The following is a 24,288-nucleotide window of genomic DNA, read 5'->3' as shown; positions in this document are numbered from 1 at the left end:
CCTCCTCCATCCCCAGCTTTTACAACTCCTCTCCCTCTTTTCCTTTTAAGCAGAAATCCTCTACTTTCCCAACTTCCCTCCTTTCTAAGCAGTGATGGGATTAAGCCAGGAGCAGGGATGAAAGAAGGAGGTTGTGAGGTGCAGCTCAGAGGGGCTGAGGGGAGCAGAGTTCCTCCCACTTGGGCACAGAATCACAGGATCACAGGATCATGGGATCACAGGATCAAGGGATCACAGGATCAAGGGATCACAGATTCACAGGACCACAAGATCTCAGGATCTCAGGATCACAGGATCACAAAATCACAGGATCACAGAACCACAGGATCACCAGATCTCAGAATCACAGATTCACAGGATCATAGAATCACAGGATCACAGAATTACAGGATCATGGGATCACAGGATCATGGGATCACAGGATCTCAGAATCACAGAACCACAGGATCACTAGGTTGGAAGAGACCTTCAAATCGAGTCCACCTCAGCCCTAGAACCTCAATTAAACCATGGCACTATATCCAGTCTTTTTCAAAGCCATCCAGGGATGGTGACTCCACCACCTCCCTGGGCAGACCATTCCAGTATTTTACCACTCTTAATGTAGAAAAACTTTTCCTCATATCCAACCTCTATTTCCCCTGGCACATCATAAAGCTGCACAGCTCCACTTTGCTCTTTGGACCTGGAGCTGTGCCAGCTCCTGGAGAAAAGTCCCCAGTCACCAGAAAGCTGCCCTTTCTTCCTGCTGGAACACGTGGATAATGAACGCCATGAGCAGCATGGCCAGGGAGCTTCCAACCCATGTGAGGGTGGGAGGGCTGCAGTGGGGCAACAGACACGGCTCCTTCTCCAGACTGGCACCCACTCCTTGGGGATTTGCCTTTAGCCACCCTGCTGTCACCCTGCTGTCACGCTGTCCACATCTCCCCCAGCTCCCTCTCACACTCCCACAGAGGCTGCTCTCCAAAGGATGGGTCATTTCCCAGAAATCTCAGGCTGGAAGTCGTGTGCCCTGATCCAGCATCCAACCTCCTGACTCAGAGTCCCCAGTCCCGCCATCTTTCCCCTTCCAGCAGGAATGCAGGCGAATGCTTAGTGGCATTTTGTGACATTTTGTGATGTTTCTAAGCCAAGGATGCCTTGAGCATGTTGGGGTAGGAGTGGGGTGCAGAGAGAAGTCCCAGCATGCGGGGCCAGGAGCCGGATTTTCACCTGCCAGTGTGTTCACATGTTAATATATTATGGGCTGGTGTTCTCCAGAGAGAGCGAGTTGCTCTAAATAACTATCTGCAATGAATTGTTTTCAGGTTAAAGCTGATACTGGAATTAAAAAAAAAATTATCATTAACACGAGAATGGGTCCCACCTATTTCTCTTCCAACTGCTTCATACATCCATGCGAAATCCTGGGTCTGGGGACTCTTGGTTTAGGGGCTTGGGGGCTGGTGGGGATGTGGGGAGGCTGCATGAGGAGACGAGCTGGGAAAATGGGATGTGGGCAGAGCCGTTTTCTGCCCTGGTGAGCTCAGCAGCTCAGCTGTCACTGGAGAGATGCTATTGGCACACAGATTAATAATTAAACCATAGTATTATCATAGATAAAAATACGAAAATCTAGGCAGTCCCCCTTTGCTTAAAATACAACAAAATAAAAAGAATCTGGAGCTAAATTAACAATGTGCTCTCCCAATTACAGCCACCCTCCGGTGAATATCAGGTTGTCATGACAACCTGCCCAGCAAACGATAAGGCCCAAAATAAAGCACAGCAGGGAGAGAGATCTTTGGAATCCGATTTTGCTGTCAAAGTAGAATTAAGGTTTCTTCAGAGGCCAGCAATTCTGGTGAATTTATGGTTGCAGTCCTTCCGTTGGTGTTCATTAACGTGATCCATTTATCCGGATGAGTGTGACGGTAGGACCAGACAGGGAGCAACAAAGAACCCATGGTTAGAAATAAAGTTAACCTCTTGAATACAACCCAAACCACAAGAAAAAGGGGATGATTCTTGGGTGGGTGTTTTTGAGAGCCTGGTGTGGTAAGTAGAAAGGGGTTTAAATTGGTTGTAGGAACATTTCTGAGTGGCTTTGAGCACCAGAGACGAAGGGATTCAGCAAGCTAGAGAGGTGTATAAAAGATGCTTAAATTCCAGGTTTTACGTTTCTTCTTCATTCTCAGAATTTTGTGTGTTTATATAGAAACACTTGGTTTATCTGCCACGCACAAGGACCTTGGCAAGTTTAAGAACTGGGCCCATGCAAACCTTATGAAATTCGACAGGGCCAAACGCAAGGTCCTATATGTGGGTTAAAGTAATCCCAGGCACAAACACAGACTGGCTGGAGAACGGATGGAGAGCAACCCTGGGAGAAGGGAAGGAGCTGGGGGTGCTGTGGGTGAGAGCTGGACCTGCCCCAGCCTGAACTCCCCTGCCCTGGGCTGATCCCCCAGCGTGGGCAGCAGGGCAGGGGGATTGTGCCCCTGTGCCCCTGAGCTCAGGTGAGACCCCACCTGCAGAGCTGCCCCAGCCCTGGGCTCCAACAGCACAAGGACGTGGAGCTGCTGGAGCCAGTGCAGAGGAGGCCACGGAGATGCTGCAGGGCTGGAGCCCCTCTGCTCTGGAGCCAGGCTGGCACAGCTGGGGCTGCTCCCCTGCACAAGAGAAGGCTCCAGGGAGAGCTCAGAGCCCCTGGCAGGGCCTGAAGGGGCCCCAGGAGAGCTGCACAGGGACTGGGGACAAGGCATGCAGGGACAGGACACAGGCAATGGCTTCCAGTGCCAGAGGGCAGGGCTGGATGGGATATTGGGAAGGAATTGCTGCCTGGGAGGGTGGGCAGGCCCTGGCACAGGGTGCCCAGAGCAGCTGGGGCTGCCCCTGGATCCCTGGAGTGTCCAAGGCCAGGTTGGACAGGGCTTGGAGCAACGTGGGATTGTGAAAGGTGTTCCTGCCCACAGCAGGGGGTGGGACTGAATTATCTTAAGGTCCCTTCTCACCCAAACCATTCTCTGATGCTGTGAAACACCTGCAGCCACCTTCTCTTCAGCCCAGTTTAATCCCCCCAACTCCTCCTTAAAGCCCAGCTGGATGCAGCTTTGTCGCAAGGATAGGTTTGCAGCTCTGAACTGAATCCCGATGGATGCAGGTAAGGACATTACAATCAGTTTGCCCCTGCGCTGTGTGTCGGGTGGGTTTGTACCACCCCAAAGTCTGCTCTGAGCCCCGGGTGCTCTCCCACCTGCCCTGAAGGGTTGGGGACCCCCAGGGTTTGGCCATCTGGGTTTCACTGTCAGATGCCCAGCGTGCAGGACCTTGTCACATCCCAGGATTGTGGGATCCGCAGGTCCCTGCCAGGCCCCCGAAGGGCTGGGGTGAGGGGGATCTCTGTGAGACCCCGGGTTGAGGGACCAGCAGATCCCCGTGAGGTGCGGGGTGCGGGGGGTCCCTGTCAGAATCCCGGCTCGGAGGGGTTCCCTGTCAGATTCCGGGGGTGCGGGACTCTCGGATTCCTCTCACATCCCGGGATTGCGGGGTCCCGCTCAGAGCCCAGGCTGCGGGATGAGGGGTGCCTCCCTCAGAGCCCCGGGAGAGGCGGGAGGTGCCCGTCAGATCGCGGGGATCCTTGTCACATCCCGGGGCTCCCGCTCACACCCCGGCTTTGTGGGGTCCGGAAGGCTCCCGTCACAGGCTTAGGGGCACGGCTGCGGGGCTGTCCCGGTGCGATCCCAGTGCGATCCCCGCCGTGCGGCCCCCCCGCCGCGGGCAGGCCGCAGCCCCGGACTACATCTCCCGTCAGGGCCGGCGCGGGCCGCGGGCGGGGCCCGGCGCGTCACTGCCCGCCGCCCCGGCCCGTCCCTCTGCCGAGCCCGAGCCGGAGCCGGAGCGTCCTCCCGGGCGGCGCCCCCGGAGCCCCCCGCGTCCCCCGCGCCCCTCGCCGCGCCCATGACCCCCTCAGCGGGGCACTGACCGCGCCCGGCCCCGCACGGTAAGCGCGGCCCGGGGGGGACGTGACACAGCAGCGCCCGGGGCGGGAGCGAAGGGGGGCAGCGGGGGGAGCGCATCCCGGCTTTTGTCTCCCTTGGAAAGACGCGAACCCCGCGGCGGGGTGGGGGGGTCGTGCCGCCGATGGAGCCGGTTTCTGGGCAGGTCTCGGCTCTGGCGGTGTCGCGGCGGCCTCGCCTCGGGGGGGTCCCCCCCGCTCGGTGACAAACCGTGCGTGGCCGCGGCCCCCCCCACCCCGGGATGCGGCGGTCCCCGCGGAGAGCTCCGGGGCTGGGTTCGGGTGTGCTCCCGGCCGCTGGAAGCTTCCCGGTTTGGCTGGAGAAGGGCAGGGCTGCCCCCCAGCCAGCCCCGCCCGCGGCGAGCCCCCCGTGGGCAGGAGCACGGGGAGCGCAGGAGCCGCGGCCATCGCCGGCCCCGGTGCGGCAGAGCCGGCGGCGGAGCCCGCACGGCAGCACCGGCAGCACAAAGGTGCCAGCGGAGCATCCCCGCGGGGACACGGCCCCGTGCGGTGCCCGCGGCCGGGTGGTCCCGGCTGGGAGCAGCGCCCACCCCGCGGGAGCGCCGGGCCCCGGGCTGGGTTCGGGTGTAGCGATCGAGGGCTCGCCGGAGACCCGATTTTGTTGTCGTTTTGTGGTTATCGTTTTCCTGCAGAGTCACTCTCTGGCTGCACGTGGTCTCGGGGGCCGTGGTGGGTGACAGTAGGGGACAACAGATGCTGTGGCAGCGGAGCAGCCGGCAGTCGTGAGATGTTTTTTTTGCCACAGCTGCCCCCAGCAATGCTGAGCGCTGGGGGCACAGTTGTTGGGTGTCACTGGCCTCCCCGAGCCTCAAAACTCAGCCCTTGGAGTTGTTTTTCCATAGCGTGAGGCTAAGGTTCACCTCCGGGGCCGTTCCCTGCGTCAGGCTGCTTTGGAAAGGGTGAGATTCCCACCAGTGAGATCCCACAGTGGATGGATCAGCAATGCCATTAGATTGGAAAGGGGCAGGTGCTGTTTCCCAGTGTCCCAGAACCTGGGTGCTTCTCTCAAATGGGCCATTTCCACCTGCCCATGAATGCCACATTCATTCCTTCTCCAGTAATCCATGCTGCTCTTTCTCCACTGCTCAGGCAGGTATGGGATGAAGCTTGAAATCCCAGCCTTGTTAGCAGAAAATGAAGAGATGGGGGGAAGCAGAAAATAGACTGAGCTTTCTGGCTGTTTTTTCAATGCTGAGATGCCAAAATAAGACCAGAACCTAGGAAGGCTTTTTGATGATGGACCATCCTCTGAGCATCCAGATTCTGCCAGGGGGATGGCACATGGGATGGTGAAGGAAACCTCCCACTCTTCTTATGATTTATGTGACCCTGACAAGCAAATATTCACACTTTGTCTCCAGTGGAGAGCATGGAATGGAGAGAATGGAAAAAGCAATTTTATTGTGTCCACCAAAATAATTTTTCCCTGTGAGGATCATAAAGGCTTTGCTCTGCCATTGCTGAGCCCAGGGGTCCAAGCGCAAAACCTTGTGCTGCATTTTATCCCCTCAAGCCCTGGGTAAAATTTGTAGGCTGTGGTTGCCCTGCTCTGTGTTATCTTTGGCACAGACGAGCAGTGGCTGTTTTGGGAAGCTCAGGCTGTGCATTTTTTTTTATAATTTATCAGATCAGATTGCTTTTAAAGCAGAGGAGCAGCAATTGGATGCTGCTGCAGGTGAAGGTGATGCAGGGCAGTGACTTGTCTCAAGTGAGAGTTGGGGGGAGAGGTCCAGCACCAAGCTGGATGAGACTGTGGATATGAACTGAACACCAGCTCTGCCTTTGTGATGTGGTTTGGGAGAGGACTGAGGTACCTGAGGGGCTTTGCTGGGTTTGGCACGTTTTTTTCCCCAACTAAGTCAGCCTGATCCACAGATAGGATGGGAATGGTCTATGGAGGATACCTGAGAGCCATGAAAAGGAGAATACAAAGCATGGAAACATCCTTGATGGATGTTAGCCCTGGATCTGAACTGTGGAAGGGAAGATGGTGGAGGGCTGGGCTTTATCTCCAGAAGTCTCTTCTGCAGCACTTGATCTTGGATGAGGATAATACTCTTCTTTTTGCTCTCTGGAGTATCCTCACATTGGGGTGAGTGGTTGAGTTCACTCTGCGTGATTTCCTGGTGAGGACAAATTTTGCTGTGGTGACTCTCCCCTTCTTTCTCGTTTTGTGTCTCTCTCCTGTTTCTCCTTGCAGCCATCCTTGCTGCTGCTTGATCTTTTCCCAGCAGGAAGGGTGTGAAATTGTGGTCGTTGTCTCTGGTTGAGATTTTGCCCACAGGTCTGCAAAGCAGCAAGAAAACCCTCCCAGACCTAATTTAATTTAATGTTCTTGCTGCTCAGTTGAGTATTTGGGGTCCTGTATATTTGTGAGGAGCTGTACCTAAAAGTATAACAAGCCCCTCTGTTTATTGTGGAAGCTGGAGACAGCTTTTTCAGAAGCTGTTTGGGACACATTTAACATTCTTCCTTTTTGTTTTGATGGAGTAATTAAATATCATTAATGATTTAACTGTTCTTCAGATTGGCAGAAGTGTTAAGACATTTATGTTACACCATTGTTAAGTTTCAGAGTTGACAGTTTGCTGCTCTTGTTTGGGGTCACATCAAGTTGGGGAAAGGACAACACAAGATTGGAGGCATTGAGGCTTCTGGTTGAGTAATCTCCATAAATGCCTTGGGATGTTGTTGTGAAATTCCTGGGAGAAGGGGCAGTTCTGCCACTTGAGGATAATTAGCAGATTACTGTGTCATCTGAAATGAAGGGTTACTGTAGCCAACCAATCATCTTCTGTTTGTTTGACACCCTGGCTATTTTATTTCTATTCATTTATATGCATTTTTGTGCATATATATATATGTATATATTCACTTACAACATAGACGCCTTGCTGGTGATCCTAAGAGAGGTGTGTTTCCTGCTCATTTCAGACTGAAATGGGAACAACATTGCATGTTCTTAAAACCTCTGTGCGTTTAAACTTCCCTGCTAAAATGAGAGGTTTTATTTCTTTCACATCTGTCTTGCTGGATTTTGCTTTGTCATTGTCAGTCTTCTGAAATGTAGAGGTACCTCTGCAATGGCCAGGAAGAGCAGGTGGTGTCTCTATCATGGATGGATTGCAGAACATTTGTGGTGGAAAATTAACAGATTTGAGATTTTTCTGCTTTGAGTTAGCTCTTGGAGAGTCCTCTCAGGCAGTCTGTGAGATTTTAGCACCCCAGGTCGGCTGGGAGCAGCCTTGTGCTCACTCCAGAAAGGCCACTTCTTCCGTCTCCTGTCCTGCAGAGACAACCCTCCACCCCTCCTGTCCCTGGGAGTGTAGCAGTCATGGTCCAGGAGAAGAAGAACTTGGTTTCTGTGGTGACAGAACCAAACTTCTGCCTCTGCTATCTCTGCAGGACCAAATCCTGCCATGCCTGTCGGCCAGGAACCTGCTGCAGGTGTATTTCATAACGCACAGACATTTATCGAGGGCGTCTCCTCCCACGGCAGCTGGCTCAGCTTCATCTCCTTCCCCAGTGTGGTTGCATCCGTGCAGGGGGTGGTGGAGAACATCTGCATTTCCACCTGGATGGGAAGGGATATGGGTGGGGTAACATGGATGTGGCTGGGACAGAGAGATGGGGTGGTGGGTGGCTGTGTGGTGTCCCCATCCCCTGGTGTCACTGTCACCCATCGTGCCTTGGTGACCTGAGGGTGCACGTGGCTGCCCACAAGCTTCTTATTTCTCACTGATGGTTTGAATGGGTATGTTGGGTTTGTGTGGCCAGGTTTTAGTTATGGGGGGGCTACCAGGGTGGCTTCTGTGAGAAGCTGCAGCAGCTTGCCCTGTGTCCAGCACAGCCAACGCCAGGCAGCTGCAGGACAGAGCCCATGCCATCAGGAATGATCGTGATGTCTCTGGGATAACAGATTTGAGAAGGAAGTAAAATGGTTGCCAGTCACTGGCAGTTGTGCTTGCAGCCAGAGAAGAGTGGAGTGAGAAGATGTGGGAGCAGCAACTCTGCAGACACTAAGTCAAGCCAGAAGGAGAGGCAGGAGCTGCTCCAGGTGCCAGAGGTGAGATTCCCCTGCAGCCCGTGGGGGGCACAGGGATGCAGAGATGCACCTGCAGCCCCTGGAGGAGCCCACAGCAGAGCAGGGGGATGGCTGACAGAGGCTATGATCCCGTGGGAAGCCTGTGCTGGAACAGGGTCCTGGCAGGGATGTGCTGATGTGTGGGAACAGGAGCCCATGCAGGGGCAGGTGTCCTGGTAGGACTTGTGACCCCATGGGGACCCATGCTGGAGCTGTCTGTCCTTGTAGGACTGCACCCTGGGGAAGAGTGACCCACACTGCAGAAGTTCATGGGGAATTGTTACCCATGGGATGGAGTCACACTGGAGAAGTTCATGTAAAACTGTCTCCTGCGGGAGGGACCCCACGGAGCAGAGGAAGGACTTTGACTTCTCTCCCTGAGCAGTGGCAAGAACATCTTGTTCTGAACTGATCATAACCCTCATTCCCATTTCCCTGCACCACTGGGGGAGGAGGTAGAGCTGGGAAGGAGGGAGGGGTTGAGGGGAAGGTGTTTTTTAGATTTATTTTACTTTTCATTATCCTGCTCTTACTATGTTGTTAATGCATTCAGTTAACAGTGCAAATTCGAGTCTGTTTTGCCCACAATAGTGTTTGGAGCAGGATCTCTCACAGTGCTTATCTCAACTCATGACCCTTTTGCTCTATTTTCTCTCCCCTGTCCAGCTGTGGAGGGGAGTGAGAGAGCTGCTGCCTGGATTCCAGCCAGGGTCAACTCACTGCAATTTGCCTTGATACAAGAAAAAAACCCAACTTCTCCCTCCCTATGGAGCAGGCTCAGCTGTCTGGGGCTGTTTTGTATAGGCTGTTCCACCCTGGAGAGGCTTCACCACCACCAGAGCCTGCCCTGCACCAGGGCAGAAGCTACTGGGAGACACACAGCTGCCACCAGCTTGCTTACCCAGGCACCTGCGATGAGGAGCCATTAGCAGGGTTCATAATTAATTCTGAAAAGTGCTTTTGAGCTTGTGAAATCCTGGAGGAGCTGTGTAGCTTGGCTGGCATTCACCGGGACCTTGGGAGAAGCTGGTGTTCCCAACTAAGCTGTTTCCAGTGGTGTTGGGGGGCTGCTGGCTTGGGATGTGAGTAGTTGGGTTGGAATGGGAGGGGTGGCACAGGAAAGTGTCACACTGCAGCAGCCAAGGTCCCTGACATCAGCTATACCCATGGCTTGTGTTTGGGATCACACCCCACGCACCCCCAAATTAGTGTTGAGAGGGTCTGCTGCAAGGTCAAGCAGTGATAGAATAAGGGGGAATGGCTTTAAGCTGAAAGGTGGTAGATTTGGATGTTAGGAGAAAATTCTTCCCTGTGGGGCTGCCCTGGCACAGGCTACCCAGAGCAGCTGTGGCTGTCCCTGGATCCCTGGAAGTGTCCCAGGCCAGGTTGGATGGAGCTTGGAGCAACCTGGGATAGTGGAAAGTGTCCCTGCCCATAGCAGGTAGTGGAACTGGATGGTTCCTTCCATTTTAGATTCCTTCCAACCCAAACCATTCTGGGATTCTGTGTTTCTGTGAAATAAGCAGTTGCAACCCTGAATGTTTCACATATTTTGATTAAATCTCACGAGTCTGTCTGTGCTACCACAGTGCTTTTCAACAACAACAGAAATGCGCTTCAGATTTTTCAGGGGTCTTGGCTGTCACCAGCATTGAGCTCTTTTGTGAAGCCAAAGCTTTGTGAGCGACATGGAGCTGGTTTTAGGTGGGGCAGCCTTGGGTGAGATTGGGGCTGGGGCAGCTTTGCAGAGCTGGGCTCATCTTTGAGCTGCTCCTTCTCACATGTGCTCCATGGGGATGTCATTTTTGGAGCTTCTGCAGGTGGCCTTGAAGGATGTCAGTGTCTGTGGAAACACTCCTTGGTGTTCATTGGTCAGGGATCTTGCAGGAGTCCACCTGGATTGAATGTTAAAGAATTTTTTCATCCTGCACAGAAGTGTGTGCTCCAGTCACTGGCAGGAGTATGGTGTAGTCTAGGTCCAGCCAGCCAGACCAAAGAAGTAATCTGCAAATCATGGAATCAGAATCATTAAGGTTAGAAAATACTTCTAAGAGCACCAAATCCAGTCAACAATCCAGTACCACCACCACATTCACTACTAAACCATGACCTCAAGTGCGACATCCACCTGCTTTTTGAACACTTTCAGGAATGGGGAGTCCACCACTGCCCTGGGCAGCCTGTGCCAGTGCCTGACAATCCTTTCAGGGAGAACCTTTTCCCAATACCCAATTTCAACTTCTCCTGGTGCAGCTTCATCCCATTTCCTCTCATCATGTCACTTGTTACCTGGAAGAAGAGTCTGGCCCCCACCTGGCTGCGCCCTCCTGTCAGGGAGCTGTAGAAAGTGAGCCTCTTCTTCTCCAGGCTAAAATGCTGGTTTGCTTTTGGGTGCTTTTGCATTTCCCTGTATTACCCATCCAGAAGCAAATCCCCTGGGGCTGGAGGACTCCTGGGCGCCGTGTGCACCTGCAGTGAAGCCAGGGAGCATTTTAATAACATGCCATCAGAAATGCCATGTTGTGTGTCTGGGCAAGAGAAGAAAAGGAAGCAGGAAGGGTTGTGGTTGTGCTGTGATTGTCAGCTGGAGGTTAATTACAGTGTTTTATGTTTAAGGGGGTGTTTGCACAGTGAGAGGAGAGAGGAGTGTATCCCTGAACCCACAGGAATTATATTCCCTTAAATCAGGGCATATCGTTGATCCAAGGAATGTGTCTTCCCAGCCAGACGATCACCTTGGAGGCGTCTTTGATTGTATTTTTCTTTGGCTCAGGAAGCTGGACTGATGATCTTGAAACTTGCAGCAGTGATTTTTGCAGCAGGAGGTTTCACAGGAGGGTGTGGAGACTCAGGGGGTGCTTTGGGAAATGATTTCTGTATTTTTCTTGCCACGTGCATGTTTCATCTTTGTGAGTGAGCAGATGAACCAGATGAAGTTTTCAGGGTCCTGTCTGTGATGTCTGCAGAGGCCTCTAAAGGAAGAGGAGGCCATGGGTGTGGATAAAGGGCTGTGCTGTGGCCGTGGATGGTTTTCTCTCCCAGCTTTTCCCCCTTCTTTTGAGATCAGCAGTTTCTCACACCCTGACAGCAGCTCTGCAGTGAAACACACACTTCTGGAAAGCTCTTGTGGTGGATGCTGAGTTTTCTATCCCTCCCTGCATCCCTGCTCTGTCCATTCCTATGCCAGCCAGGCACAGGCAGACGAGTGTTTTTCCTGCTTTTGCAGGTGCTCAGAGAAGCATCAGTCATGGGCAGGACATCACAGCCCTGTGGAGTGCTTGGTTGTCAGCAGAGCCGCAGCATCCCTCCCTGCCAGGATGCTTTTAGTGCCAAGATTCACCTCAGGGCACTGGTCCTCCCCCTGCTCCTGCATTTTGGAACATCTGCAGAGCACACATTGTTTTTCTCAAAATTGATTCTGAGAAAAAGCACTTGCTTCACATTTTTTTTGATAGATATATTTTTTTGTCACATAGGCTGAAAGATTCATTTATTGACTGCAGTCACTTTGAAGCTTCTCCCCTGTTTTTGTGCTTGTTTTTTTGTTTGGTTTTTTTTTTTTCCAATGAACAGAAATAAGGCTTGTGCGCTCGGACTGACTGTCACTCGCTGTTCCTCCAGAACCTTTTTAACCCTGGGACTAATATCAGCCAAATTTGACAGAGAAGGGTACATCTTGGAGATAAGAACTTAAAGGCTGTAAGAAAGAAGGTGGAGAAGGGAAATGTAAATTCCTTCTTGTCTGCAAGGAGAGGCTGCATCAGTTGTGAACTTAATATCTGTCTGGGTGCAAGCAGGTCAGTTAATTCTTAAATAAATTACTTGAGTAATTCACTAAAATTTATTTAAGGAAATAAATAACCCAAAACATTTTGGACACAGGGAAGGAGGCACTGGCTGTAGGGATGCTGCCAGGTGTTGGGATGATGCTAGATAACTTTTAAAGGTCCCTCCCTAGCCAAACTCTCCTCTCCTCTCTCCTCTCTCCTCTCTCCTCTCTCCTCTCTCCTCTCTCCTCTCTCCTCTCTCCTCTCTCCTCTCTCCTCTCTCCTCTCTCCTCTCTCCTCTCTCCTCTCTCCTCTCTCCTCTCTCCTCTCTCCTCTCTCCTCTCTCCTCTCTCCTCTCTCCTCTCTCCTCTCTCCTCTCTCCTCTCCGACCCTCTCCTCTCCTCCCCTCCCCTCCCCTCCCCTCATTTTGTGCTTGTGCATGACCACTGAGCTTGCAGCAAAAAGCTGGTGGCTGATTTCTTTCCAGAGTCTCCTGCCTATACTGTATCCTGCAGTTCATAAGGATTTTCCAGCCTTGATCTTAGCCTTGCCACATGTCTGCTAGGATGGATAATCAAGTGTTATTCTATGACTGCTCCTGATAGTGATATTCTGTGTTATCACCTACAAGCTCAGAGTCTTTGCACTCTGAGATGTGGGTAAATTCTGTCCCCAAAAGCTTGCTCGGACACTTTCCAGTCTCAATGCAGTTTTTCATCAGGACTGAGGTCACAGCTGGCAGCATCACCTGGAGAAAGATGAGGCAGTATTGCAGTGGCTTTTCAGCATCAGCCATGGTCCATGAACTTGCCTTGGAGCTGGAGCTGCTGTTAAAAGTGATTAGTGAGCCTCCAGTTCCCAGAGGAGCCAGGGATGATGCTCTGCCCCTCTCTGCTATTGTTCCCATTACAGCTGCAGCAGGAGGCTGCCTTTTCTGTCCCTTTCCCTTCTGCTGTCACTATGGGCACTTTGATTTTTTTTTTTTAAACTTTTGTTGGTTTTTTTTTTACACCGGGGAATCTCTTCCTTTTTTGTCAGCTCAGAGAATGACTTTCCTTACGCTGTTCTCTATTTAGGGCTGTGGGGGAGGAAATGACTCAGCCTTTCCCCCACTCTGATTTGCACAGTCATCCCTTGCTGGCTTTGCCGAGTTTTTTCCTTGTGCACCTCCAGTTACTCTCGCTTCATTCAGCAGGAACATTCCCACCTTCTTGCTGCACGTTCTGGCAGGGAAGGGCACAGTGGGGAGGGATGAGCCCTCAGCAGGATCTTTCCCTGTGTCAGGAGGAGAGTGAAGCAGCGAGCAGGCCGTGCATCCAGACCTGTGGCAGCTCCAGGTCTCCTGTCCATACGGACATCTGTGGAGGAAGGGCCAGCCAAATGGAATTTCGAGGGATGGCCTGGCCATACTGTAAAAAAAAAATGATGGAATATGATGTCATGGGCTCTCCCAGGAGGGGAGGCATCTCGGGTTGAGCTGCTGGCACTGCTGGAGGATGCCCTGCTTGCCTGGGTGATGGTGGGAGAGTGGGTGTGGGTGATGGATGGATGGTGACACCAGCTCCGTGCAGGACCGCTGCCAGCTTGCCTTTCATGGCAGGGCTGAAACGGCTGCTAAATACCAGGGAGGACACACTGCCTGCTCTGCTCTCCACAGGGCTTTCAGAGACTGCTGCTCAGCAAGGAAGCCAATAAATCATCTGCCACTCTAAGTGATACCAGGCATTCAGTGTCCCATGTTCAGTACGAAAAACAAGTGCATTAATTTTGGGTTAATTATTCTCCTACCCTGGAAGCCACTATAGCTCTGCTTGTTTCTGAAGGGAAGAAGGGTAGATGAAAAGAATATGAAGCTCCCAAGCCCCCTAGTATCTTTCCACTCTGCTCCCAAATCAGATACTCAAACCCTGAAAGCAATTTCGATCTGCTGAGGGAATTCCAAAGCATGCATGCTTTGCTTTATAACACAAGGAAGTTTGGCAGCCAAAATGAATATTTGAGTGGTGATGGAGGAGTGCTGGGAAGCACAAAGTTGGTCATCACCTAGAAATACTCCAGTAACCTTTCTTGGGTGTAAACTTGCTTGTGTTCATCTTTTTTCTCCTCTTTTAAGAAATGCAGCAACATCATGAACGTATCCTCACACCTATGCTCTGCTCAAGCCATATCAACTACCCTCTGAACAACTCTATCTATTGATTAAAGCATTAAGAGGAATGTCAGCTTGGAAGCATTTTTTAAATTTGATTAGCTAATTATTTTAACAAAAAAAGAGTTGAACTTTGATTAAAAATACAGAGGGGACTGCAGTTACTGTGTTTTAATGTGCTGGAAGGGAGGTCAGAGCACATAACCAAATGAGAGCATTGGTCAGGATGCTAATGAGGAGAGTTTGGAGGCTGAAGGTCAACAGTGTGTATGATATCTTCTGCGTGACCTAGGAATGTGGAAAATTACTTGTGTGTATTTAATGGGGGCTGCTGGTTTTTGGCTAGTGAACTGTAGTGATTGTAGGAACTTCATGGTTGTGTGAAGCACACAGAAAACACTTGAGTTTACCATCTGTAGGATGCTATTCCTGTGTGAAGGTTAGGTTTAACTTGGATCAGTCAGACAGTGGAGTAATTACATCCTGAAGTACTTAATCAATTCAGAGAATCATACAATCCTGGCATGGTTTAGGTGGGAAGGACCTTTGATATGCCGTGTGCAGGGACACCTTCCCTGGTTACTGCAAGCCCTGTCCAGCCTGGCCTTGGACACTCCAGGGATCCAGGGGCAGCCACAGCTGCTCTGGGCACCCTGTGCCAGGGCCTGCCCACCCTCCCAGGCAGCAATTCCTTCCCAATATCCCATCCAGCCCTGCCCTCTGGCACTGGAAGCCATTGCCTGTGTCCTGTCCCTGCATGCCTTGTCCCCAGTGCCTGTGCAGCTCTCCTGGAGCCCCTTCAGGCCCTGCCAGGGGCTCTGAGCTCTCCCTGGAGCCTTCTCTTGTGCAGGGGAGCAGCCCCAGCTGTGCCAGCCTGGCTCCAGAGCAGAGGGGCTCCAGCCCTGCAGCATCTCCGTGGCCTCCTCTGCACTGGCTCCAGCAGCTCCACGTCCTTGTGCTGTTGGAGCCCAGGGCTGGGGCAGCTCTGCAGGTGGGGTCTCACCTGAGCACAGGGACAGAGGTTGGATATTCCTCAGCTGGCAGGTGGGAGAAGCTTGCTGGTATCAACACAGCTGTGTGGACTGCAAGCAGGAGGCTTCACTAAACCGTCCTGTGCTGTTTGTTGTTGTTTGGGCTGTTCTGAGGTCTGTTGTGGGCTGTAGGGGCAGGTGGGATTATTGAAAAGGTGTCCAGAAAGTAGCAGCTTAGAAAACAATGCTCCAGTGAGGGAGTGTTGGCCTCCTCTGTTAAGAAAAGCAAATGTCTTTTGGAAGGTGGTGGTTTGATTCAAATCAGGGCCAGGAGGGAGACTGGAAAGCCCAAGCAATAGGTGACTGGCTTCTGTGTTCTGGGCTGAAGACTGGGCCCCAGTAATAGATGGCCAAATCTGAGACAGGCAGATGATGGCACAGGTGGGAGGAAGAGCTGAGAACAGGTCAGGGCAGTGAGCACATCCTCCTCTTTGGTCTGCCCTTCCTGTTTGCTTGATCTGGGGTCAAACATCTGGATGTGATCTCAGTCCAGCCTGCATTCTGGGCCTGCAGCTGTGGCTCTTTCAGATCTTCTAGCCCTGAGGCTGCCAGCATGGGCAGAGCTGATGGCAAACCATCCAGGAAGGAGGAGATGAGTAATACAAAGCTTCTGTCTCCCTTTTTACAGGGAAAAGTACATGCATACCCTGTTCAGCACTCACTGCAAGGGACCATCCTCTGCCTGTCACAGTAGGCAGCTTTGCTCAATGGGATTGTCATGTACTTGAATTTCATGTCAGCCTGTTTCCTCTCCTAAAGGTCAGCCAGACCCCTTGCTGTGTTAAGAAGTTTCTTTTGGTTTTGATTAAGCTTGAAGTGCATCTTTCTCGCTTTGTCCTGGAAGTCTGGGCTCAGGGAAGGTCTCCCTAGCTAAGATCCTGGAGTTATTCTGGGTGGAAGTAAGCTCCTCCGGTCCAGCCCAGCCCTCTGCTCAGTGCAGAGCCAGCTTCTGCATCAAACCTGCTCAGGGCTTCCTCCAGCTGAGTCCTGCTGCTGTTTCCAAGCTGCACACCCAGATCTCACACTCAAGTTACATGTTGGCTGCAGAACCAAAGGAATCAAAGCAAAGGAATTTTCCAGTATCCCACTGGAGTTTCCCATGCTTCACCTACTGATTCCCAGACCTGGAGCTGAGCAGCTGCAGCTGTTTGCTGCTGAAGAAGGCTTTCTCCTCCTGGTGTTTACTCGTGCCCCTGCATTCTTCTGCTGGGTTTCTCAGCTCCTGGAGCATGTCACCACTCCCTGGCCGAGGATCTGCCTGTGTGTGCTGGGGAGGCTTATCGCCAACTGACCTAATTATTGTAATCTCGCTCTTCCCTAGATAGTGCAGGTTTCCTTGGCTCTCAGGAGGCTTCACGGGTTTTTCCAAGCTGTTCTTTGATTTATTGTCCATCTCTTAATAATATTCTTCTTTTGCTCAGGCTAGGTGAAGCCAGAGAACGTGGGTTGTAGCCAGGGAGAGTGTAACACTTGTGAACTGCCTTTCCTGCTCCAGTGGCCATCCTGCTGGGCTTGGTGGTCCCAGCCTGCCAGACTTTCCAGGCATCCCCCCTGCAGGGATTTCTTTGCAGCCACACTCTTCATCACAGCTCCCTCCTCTTCCCCCTGCCCTGATTGTACACGTGCATCCTCTTATTGCAGAAATCCTTTGACTGCCAAAGATAACAAGTGAAAATTGTGCACTTTCTGCCCAGCTCTTGGATGGAGAGTTGTTGTCCATCCCTTTTTCTCTTTAGCTGCCCGTCCCATTCTATTTGTTACCTATCCCTTTTTTTTTGTTACCTATCACATTTTTTTTTCTTTTCTATCCCTTCTTTTATCTTGCCAATCCCATTTTTATGTCCCTTATCCCCCATCTCATTTGTATTTTTCTTCCTGATCCCTGGGTTTTTTTTGGTTTGTTTTGGGTTTGGTTTTTTTCATTGTTTTGTTTTTGTTTTGGTGACTATCATTTTTTATTTGCTATCCCTTTTTTAATTCCTTTTGCTGTTCCCACTGTGGTTTCTCCCTTCAGTACTTGCCCCTTTTCCTGTTTACAACATGTTTATTTGGCTAAGGTATAGGCCAGGTGCCTTTTAGAGGTGCCAAATTATTTTTTTTTTCCTCGCAAGACAGGGATTTGCAGCATGTTAACAGGGTTTAACATGTATTTCAACATTAAAAAAATAAAGTATAGGACAGAAAAAACCCTAAATCCTACCTAACAACAAAACAGTGCAGCCTGGGATGAATTTCCTCCATTCACGCACTTCATTTTCTTCCTGGAAGCTGTAGCTGGGATTTTGGAGCTAAGAGCTCCACGGCTGGGCAGAGAATAACCCACGTAACATGGTGCCTTCCTTGCAGGAGCAGGGCTTACTGCTAAGCTTCCCGGTTAAACCACCTGATGGGATCAGCAGAGGTTAGCAGCACCGCAGGGGCTTGGTGGCAGAGGGCTTGGAAAACAAGTCAGCAGCACTGCCCTGGGAATCTGTTTTGTTTGGCATTTTTTTTTTATCCCCTTACCCCACGCGAGATCCAGTTGTACCTGAAAGGGAGTGGGAGAGGATGGAGCGGGGCATCACATGAGGCTTTATCTGCATCAGGGTTTCTGCAGCCCTGGGTGTTATCTTGTGCAGTGCCTGTAGTCTCTGGAGAGTAAATATTTTCTCCTGCGGCAGAGAAGCCCGTGGAGGAGCTGGGAACAAGCCAAAGCAGAGGCATTGCTGGGAGGCTAAAGCCTGAAAGGGCTGGGCTTGTGCCTGGTGTTCCACCTTGCCAGCAGAATTAGGGCTGTGCCAGTGCCTCTTTTGAGGGAGTGTGGATTCCCATTTTCCTTATTTTCCTCTTCTTTAGGAAAAAAAGGTGTGTGTGAACTTTCCTGAGGTTCCTGACTTTTTAACTTTCAAGTGAATTACAGTAACACTTTAAATTACATCTTCTTTCCTGAAGCACTGCTGCATCCTTCGGGTGGGTACCCCAAGTTATCCTCAGATTCTTAGTGAATACTCTCCAACACCAGGCCATAAAACAGATAGTTAATGCTAACTCAATTTTTTTCTTAAACTGGTCTGTTGAAAAGTCATAGTACTAAGGACAGTTGTGGGGGATGAGAGTGTTTTTAGTTGGTTTCAATGAGAATAGATATTTTTATTTGATTCAAACAGGAAACAAAATAATGTCAAGTCCCATTTCAATCCAATGTGAAATCTGGCTTTAATTATTTTACACCATAAGGGAGAGTTGTGGAAATTCCATGTACATCACCACAAAATAAAAGAAAAAATCCTTTGTTTAAAAATACAGAATTCTAAAAAAAAAGTGAAACAATTTTTTTCAGTGTTTTCTTCCCAGTGGTTTGGCTGCAGTGACATGACCAAAACTATTTAAAATTCATCAAGCCAAATCTGGGCTACTGGCAAACAAGTAATTTTGAAAATTCTTACTGTTTTTATGTGATAGGTTCAGATTTTTGTTTCTTCAAGGGTAAATTCCCTTCCTCTGGAGACTGTGACAGAGGAGAAACATGACCCTTGTCCCACACTGGTTGAGGGGACATGCATGGCTTGAGTACCAGATGTCACCTCTGGTTCCTGATGCTGGAAGGCCTTTGGAATTCATGGATGTGTGAGAATACTCACCAGCAACAGGGTGTTCCCATGGACAGGGTCTTCAGAGCAGCTGTGGCTGCCCCTGGATCCCTGCCAGTGTCCAAGGCCAGGCTGGACAGGGCTTGGAGCAGCCTGGGACAGTGGAAGGTGTCCCTGCCCATGGCAGAGGATGGCACTAGATGGCTTTGAAAGTCCCATCCAACCCAAACCATTCCATGGTTCTATGAAAGCTTTTGAAGGAGTGGAAAGAACCTGTCCAAGCCCCAGAGTTGTGTGTTCATCTTGGCATTCTTTGCAACTTCCTTTGAAGCCTTCAAGTCCTGCACTACCTCAGCACTAGGAATGGGATTTATTTTCTTTATCATTCATACAGTATAATTTATTGCAGAAGTGCCTTTTCCAGTTCCATGTTAAATTCTACTGCTGAATTGTTGGGTCATTGAGACCCCTCAGATGGACATCCCTACCCTGTGCTGGCACCCAAAAGCTGGGAATGGTGGGGCTCTACCTTCAAGACCCTTTTATGTGAGACACCATCTGTATGCATATCACTAAGCAGTCTCTTGATCGATCAAATTCCCCCTTATCTCTTTTTTTGTTTCTTTTTCTGCAAAACACTGTAGTTTGGGCTCTCTATTTAATCTGTGAAGTCAAAGGTACATGAATAGCAGGTGTCCTGCTGTGATGTTTCAGCTGAAGCTGCTGATGATTCTCCCCTGTGCTGCACCTGCAGCCCTTCCCCCATGATCCCATTGCGCTGCTGCATCCTTTGGGTGGGTACCCCAGGTTATGCTCAGATCCTGTGGATTGTCCTCAACAAATAATTATTGCTAACTCTAGCTTTTTTTTCTTCATTAGCCTGTAGAGAAATCATGGTGCCAAGGATAGTTGTGGGGGATAAGAGTATTTTTAGCTGGGTTCGATGAGAACAGATCTTTTGTTGAAACAGGAAACAATGTCAAGTCCTGTTTCAATCCCAAATGAAATGTCTTAAATTATTTTGCACTATAATGGAGAGATGTGGAGATTTAGTGTACCACAAAAGAAAAGAACAGGGTTAGTGTTTTATGAGAGAGGGAAGTGAGGCAGGATGGAGGAGCTGGTGACACCCCAGTCACACATGTAATGCATGGCACATTTGTGTCTGTGGTTATGCAACACAAGCTGGACACAAACAGCACTTCAAGGGTATTTTGGGACAAATTTTATGTTCTCCTCCCCAGTACACCAGCAGCAGCACTGGGACTCAACAAGGCTTTCTTGCAGTGCGTGAGGGGAGCCTACAGGAAAAATGGAGGGAGACTATTGAGGTGACAGGATGCAGCTTCAAACTGACAGAGAGTAGATGTAGATTAGATATTAGGAAATAAGTAGGTGGTGAGGTCCTGGTACAGGTTGCACAGAGAATTTGTGTCTGGCACATCCCTGGAAGTGTCTAAGGCCAGATTGGATGAAGTGTGGAGCAACCTGGGGTAGTGGAAGGTGTCCCTGCCCATGGCAGGATGTGGGACTGGAAGATCCTTTTCCAGCCTAAAGCATTCTGTGGTCTGAGACCTGGAGTTAGCAGAAGGGACTGGTGTCAAGGTCACTGACAGCAGGGAGGATTAGAACACAGGGTTGGTGAATCCCAAAGCTGTCTTGATCAGGGCCAGTCCCAACTGTTCTTGCTGCTGGTGGAGGTAAATAGACACTCCCCAAGCTCATGTTCATTTCAAAGCAGTTTACTTGTCATGTCCTGGAAGTATGTGTCTCTCTGTTTGCTTTGTAATAACAAACTCCTCCCTGTCCTGCTCCTGCCTTCCAGGGCTCAGCCGGGTTCCCTGGATGATAAATGTAGCTGTGCAAGTGCTTGCAGCATCTTTGCACCCTGGGGGTCAGCAGGCTGCTCTTCCCACCCCCATTGCTGGCTTCTTGTCATCCCTCACTCACTGCAGTATTACCACAGGTGGAGTGGGTCCACCTGGGAAGGGAATTTTTGGAGATCTGCGGCAACATTGCTGGTGCAGAGCACCCAACAGAGTGATGTCTGGGAGTGATTGCGAAAAAATGCACTTCAAGCCTCAAAAAGGAGGCTGGTGACTGGCCAGTAGATCCCAAAAATTCCTGTCTGGGGAGGTGCTTGGTATTTTTGGGCTGGTTCCCTAAGGCAGGCGTTTTCTTGGTGAATTGATTCAAGCTGCCTCATCAGCTGCTGGAAGGAGGTAAAAGCTGGGGATGGATTTCAGAGAAGAGTTAAACTCGTGGGCTTGGTTCATGCTGCTTGTACAAAGCAAAGCTTGGAGGATCTGGTTTCCTCCTGCCCTAGTCTGGGCATTCCTGCTGCTGTGACATTTGTCAGTGTGGGGCGTTCACAGGGAGCCCTTCCCTGCCACACAGCAGCATCCTTGAGCTAGGTGAGACCTTTGGTGGGTGCTGTGGGGGCTGTGCTGCATCATGTTCCTTCCTGGGACAGCTGCTGGGAGTCCCGTGAAAAACCTGGGTCCATCTGGATATCACATATTGTTTTCCTAAGTGCAGTGGGAAATTATGTGGGAGAATATGGTATTAGATCCCTGTAGGCTGGAAAGTGGATTTGGGGCATCTAGGAAGAAACTCTTTTATGGAGAAATTCTTCCCTGCAATGGTGGTGATGCCCTGGCACAGGTTTCCCAGAGCAGCTCTGGCTGCCCCATCCCTGGCAGTGTCCAAGGCCAGGTTGCATGGGAGTTGGAGCAACCTGGGCTGGTGGAAGGTGTCCCTGCCCATGAGATGAGGTTTAAGGTCCCTTCCAACCCGAACCAGTCTGTGATTCTGTGATCTTCACAAGCTGTGGGAGCTGCCTTAGACAATGCTCTTTGCCCACAGCAGTCACAGGGATCTCAGCTGAATTCAGATGGTCCCTCTGATTGAAGTGGGAGTCACTTTGCCATTACACAATCAGTTGCTGAATGAAAGCTGTCTCGACCACATCCAGTCCATGTCTCCAGGAGCAGGAGCTAAGGAGGGCACTGTGTCCAGCCCCAGGTGAAGGTAAAGCTTCTTGGCTCAGTCTGGGGTCAAAAATGAGCGAGTCAAGTGCCTTGCTGGGGTCTCTGTCAGGCTGTGCCTTTCTCTGCCAAGCAGAGGCTTCCAAAAGTTGGGAAGAGCATGGGGGATGCTGGCCATGACCACCTTTATCTGGCCATAACCACCTTTGTCATGGGTGAACTTGTTCATGTGGTGTTAGACACTGACCCCGCTGGATTCATTCCCTTTCCTCATGTGCTTCTCCAGGCCTTTTGTTTGGTTCCCTGAATATTAATTTATTATTATAACCAGAAGCAGTATAAGGAAACATCTGCTTTTCCTTCTGCATGTACAGAATTGCAGAAGGAACTGTACTTTCCCCAAATCCTGTTCTTTTCCACTAGAATATTTAGAGTATCTCATCTCATGGCTACTGCCTATATGGGAACTGATAAGGTCAATGACTGATGGTCCTGGGGTGGCTGTGATGTAAAAACAAATCTGCTGCTTCTTTTATAACTTAAACATTAGAATGTGGTGGAGTAGTGGGGGTCTAGAGGCAGGTTTGGGAAATTTCATTTGTTTGTGGGTGTAGTTGAGTGGGATTTTTAGGGTTTTTTGGGGTTTTTTTTGGAACTGAAGGTAGTTAAAGATTCAGAAAATCTCTGAATATATTCACTTGTGCATAGTGTTTTTCAGTAGAGCTTAATTAGCTCAGACAGGACTTGGTAAGTTATTTTTCACTTTCCCCTGCAATGTGGCACAGGTTTACTTGATGATTTCTCTTTCCAGTTCTAGCTGAGCAACTCATGTTAGACAAAATGCACAGAGATCCCTGTCAGTGAGCCAGCTGTGGGTCAGAGGGAATTGTCTCTCCTTCAGCTCTTCCTCATGTAACCCCATCCCAACCAGCCGCATACCCAAGGCTGGGAAGGATTTTCCCTTTGGTTTTAGCAGCAGGAACCCACAAAAGGTTTGCTTTTAATGGTGCAGAAGGTGGCTGATGTTAAAGGCATGTTGCTTCCTCATTCCTATCTCATCTTCAAGAAGCGTTGAATTTGGGATGCACCAGAGTCTCCCCTGTCCCTATCCTTGCTGCACAGAAGAGCTTCATTTCCAAAAAAGGGGAAAGCTGTGATAAAGGGAAGCAGTTGGTGGGGGTGGAGGTGGGAGTCCTTAAGGATGGGAACCTCATGAGGTTTAACAAGGCCAAGTGCTGGAGCTGCAGCTGGGTCAGGGCAGCCCCCGGGATCAATCCAGGGATGAGCAGAGGGAGCAGCCCTGGGAGCAGGAGCTGGGGGTGCTGTGGGTGAGAGCTGGAGCTGCCCCAGCCTGAACCCCCCTGCCCTGGGCTGATCCCCCAGCGTGGGCAGCAGGGCAGGGGGATTGTGCCCCTGTGCCCCTGAGCTCAGGTGAGACCCCACCTGCAGAGCTGCCCCAGCCCTGGGCTCCAACAGCACAAGGACGTGGAGCTGCTGGAGCCAGTGCAGAGGAGGCCACGGAGATGCTGCAGGGCTGGAGCCCCTCTGCTCTGGAGCCAGGCTGGCACAGCTGGGGCTGCTCCCCTGCACAAGAGAAGGCTCCAGGGAGAGCTCAGAGCCCCTGGCAGGGCCTGAAGGGGCTCCAGGAGAGCTGCACAGGGACTGGGGACAAGGCATGCAGGGACAGGACACAGGCAATGGCTCCCAGTGCCAGAGGGCAGGGCTGGATGGGATATTGGGAAGGAATTGCTGGCTGGGAGGGTGGGCAGGCCCTGGCACAGGGTGCCCAGAGCAGCTGGGGCTGCCCCTGCATCCCTGGAGTGTCCAAGGGAAGGCTGGACAGGGCTTGCAGTAACCAGGGACAGTGGAAGGTGTCCCTGCCCATAGCAGGGGGTTAGACTGGATGACCTTTAAAGGTTTTTTCCAACCCAGACTGTTCCGTGATCCTATGATTCCCAGGAGGAGAGGACAAGCTGGCTCCTCCCAGCATAAAATCCATCCGGGAGTGGCAGCTCCAGCGTTTTGGCTGGTGGCCAAGATGTGTTTCTTTCAATGCTGCTACAAGTTGGTGTACAGGCACAAAAATGCATTTTGTCAGTGAACCACGGGCATGATTTAATAGGGATTAAGCAGCCTCCATGCCTGCCCTGCTGCTGACCGGGGTGCGCTGCCCCCGCCCAGTCCCTCCCATCGACAGCCACCAGCGGGATGGATTACTTCAGCAGGTTGACATCTCAACTTAGAGTTGGATGTGTCTTTTAGGATTACAGAGCTTTTCACTGCCCAAGTGCCCATTATATTGCCTGGGTGCCTGGAAAGAAAAGATTTCATCCCAATAATGGTTTCCCTTCGTTTATTTACAAAGGGCGATGCGCAGCGGCCAGCACGGGTGTGTGAGCAACTGTGTATGGATGAGCTTGTGGTTGTGATGCTTTTATTTAGGGTGTGGGCTATGCTCTCTGCCTGCAGAGCGCTGCCTGCACAGCCAGCTTTGCACCCTGGCTGCTGCTTCCATGGGATTGTGGCTCATCCCTTGGGGTGCCAGAAGAGCTGGGCAAAAAACCAAAAAAACAGGTGTTGGTTGCCTGAGGATTGCAGCATGCCAGGTGAATCACAGAGGGGCACACACAGGTGCATGATGCACATGTGCAAGCTCATCTGGCAGGAGAACAGCCTTGGT

The 24,288-nt window shown here is 51.0% G+C and overlaps 1 protein-coding gene across 4 annotated transcripts in view; it reads left to right on the top strand.

The window, feature by feature from the left end:
• The first annotated feature begins 3,034 nt into the window (after positions 1 to 3,034).
• The window catches only part of CTIF (cap binding complex dependent translation initiation factor), a 141,279-nt gene continuing 120,025 nt past the window's right edge, over positions 3,035 to 24,288 (top strand). The window contains exon 1 of one of the 4 annotated variants that reach the window (XM_033085921.2): positions 3,035 to 3,145. In XM_033085921.2, the coding sequence (XP_032941812.1) occupies positions 3,140 to 3,145 (6 nt within the window). In that variant the 5' untranslated portion in view covers positions 3,035 to 3,139. Of the gene's footprint in view, positions 3,146 to 3,912; positions 3,986 to 24,288 lie in introns of those variants that run through there. The other 3 variants (XM_033085919.2, XM_033085918.2, XM_033085920.2) reach the window with 3 other exon arrangements.

The sequence above is a fragment of the Catharus ustulatus genome, chromosome Z, assembly GCF_009819885.2.
Source record: "Catharus ustulatus isolate bCatUst1 chromosome Z, bCatUst1.pri.v2, whole genome shotgun sequence".
NCBI lineage: Eukaryota > Metazoa > Chordata > Aves > Passeriformes > Turdidae > Catharus > Catharus ustulatus.
Note: the sequence above shows the minus strand (reverse complement) of the source record. Positions and strands in the feature narration are given on the sequence as shown.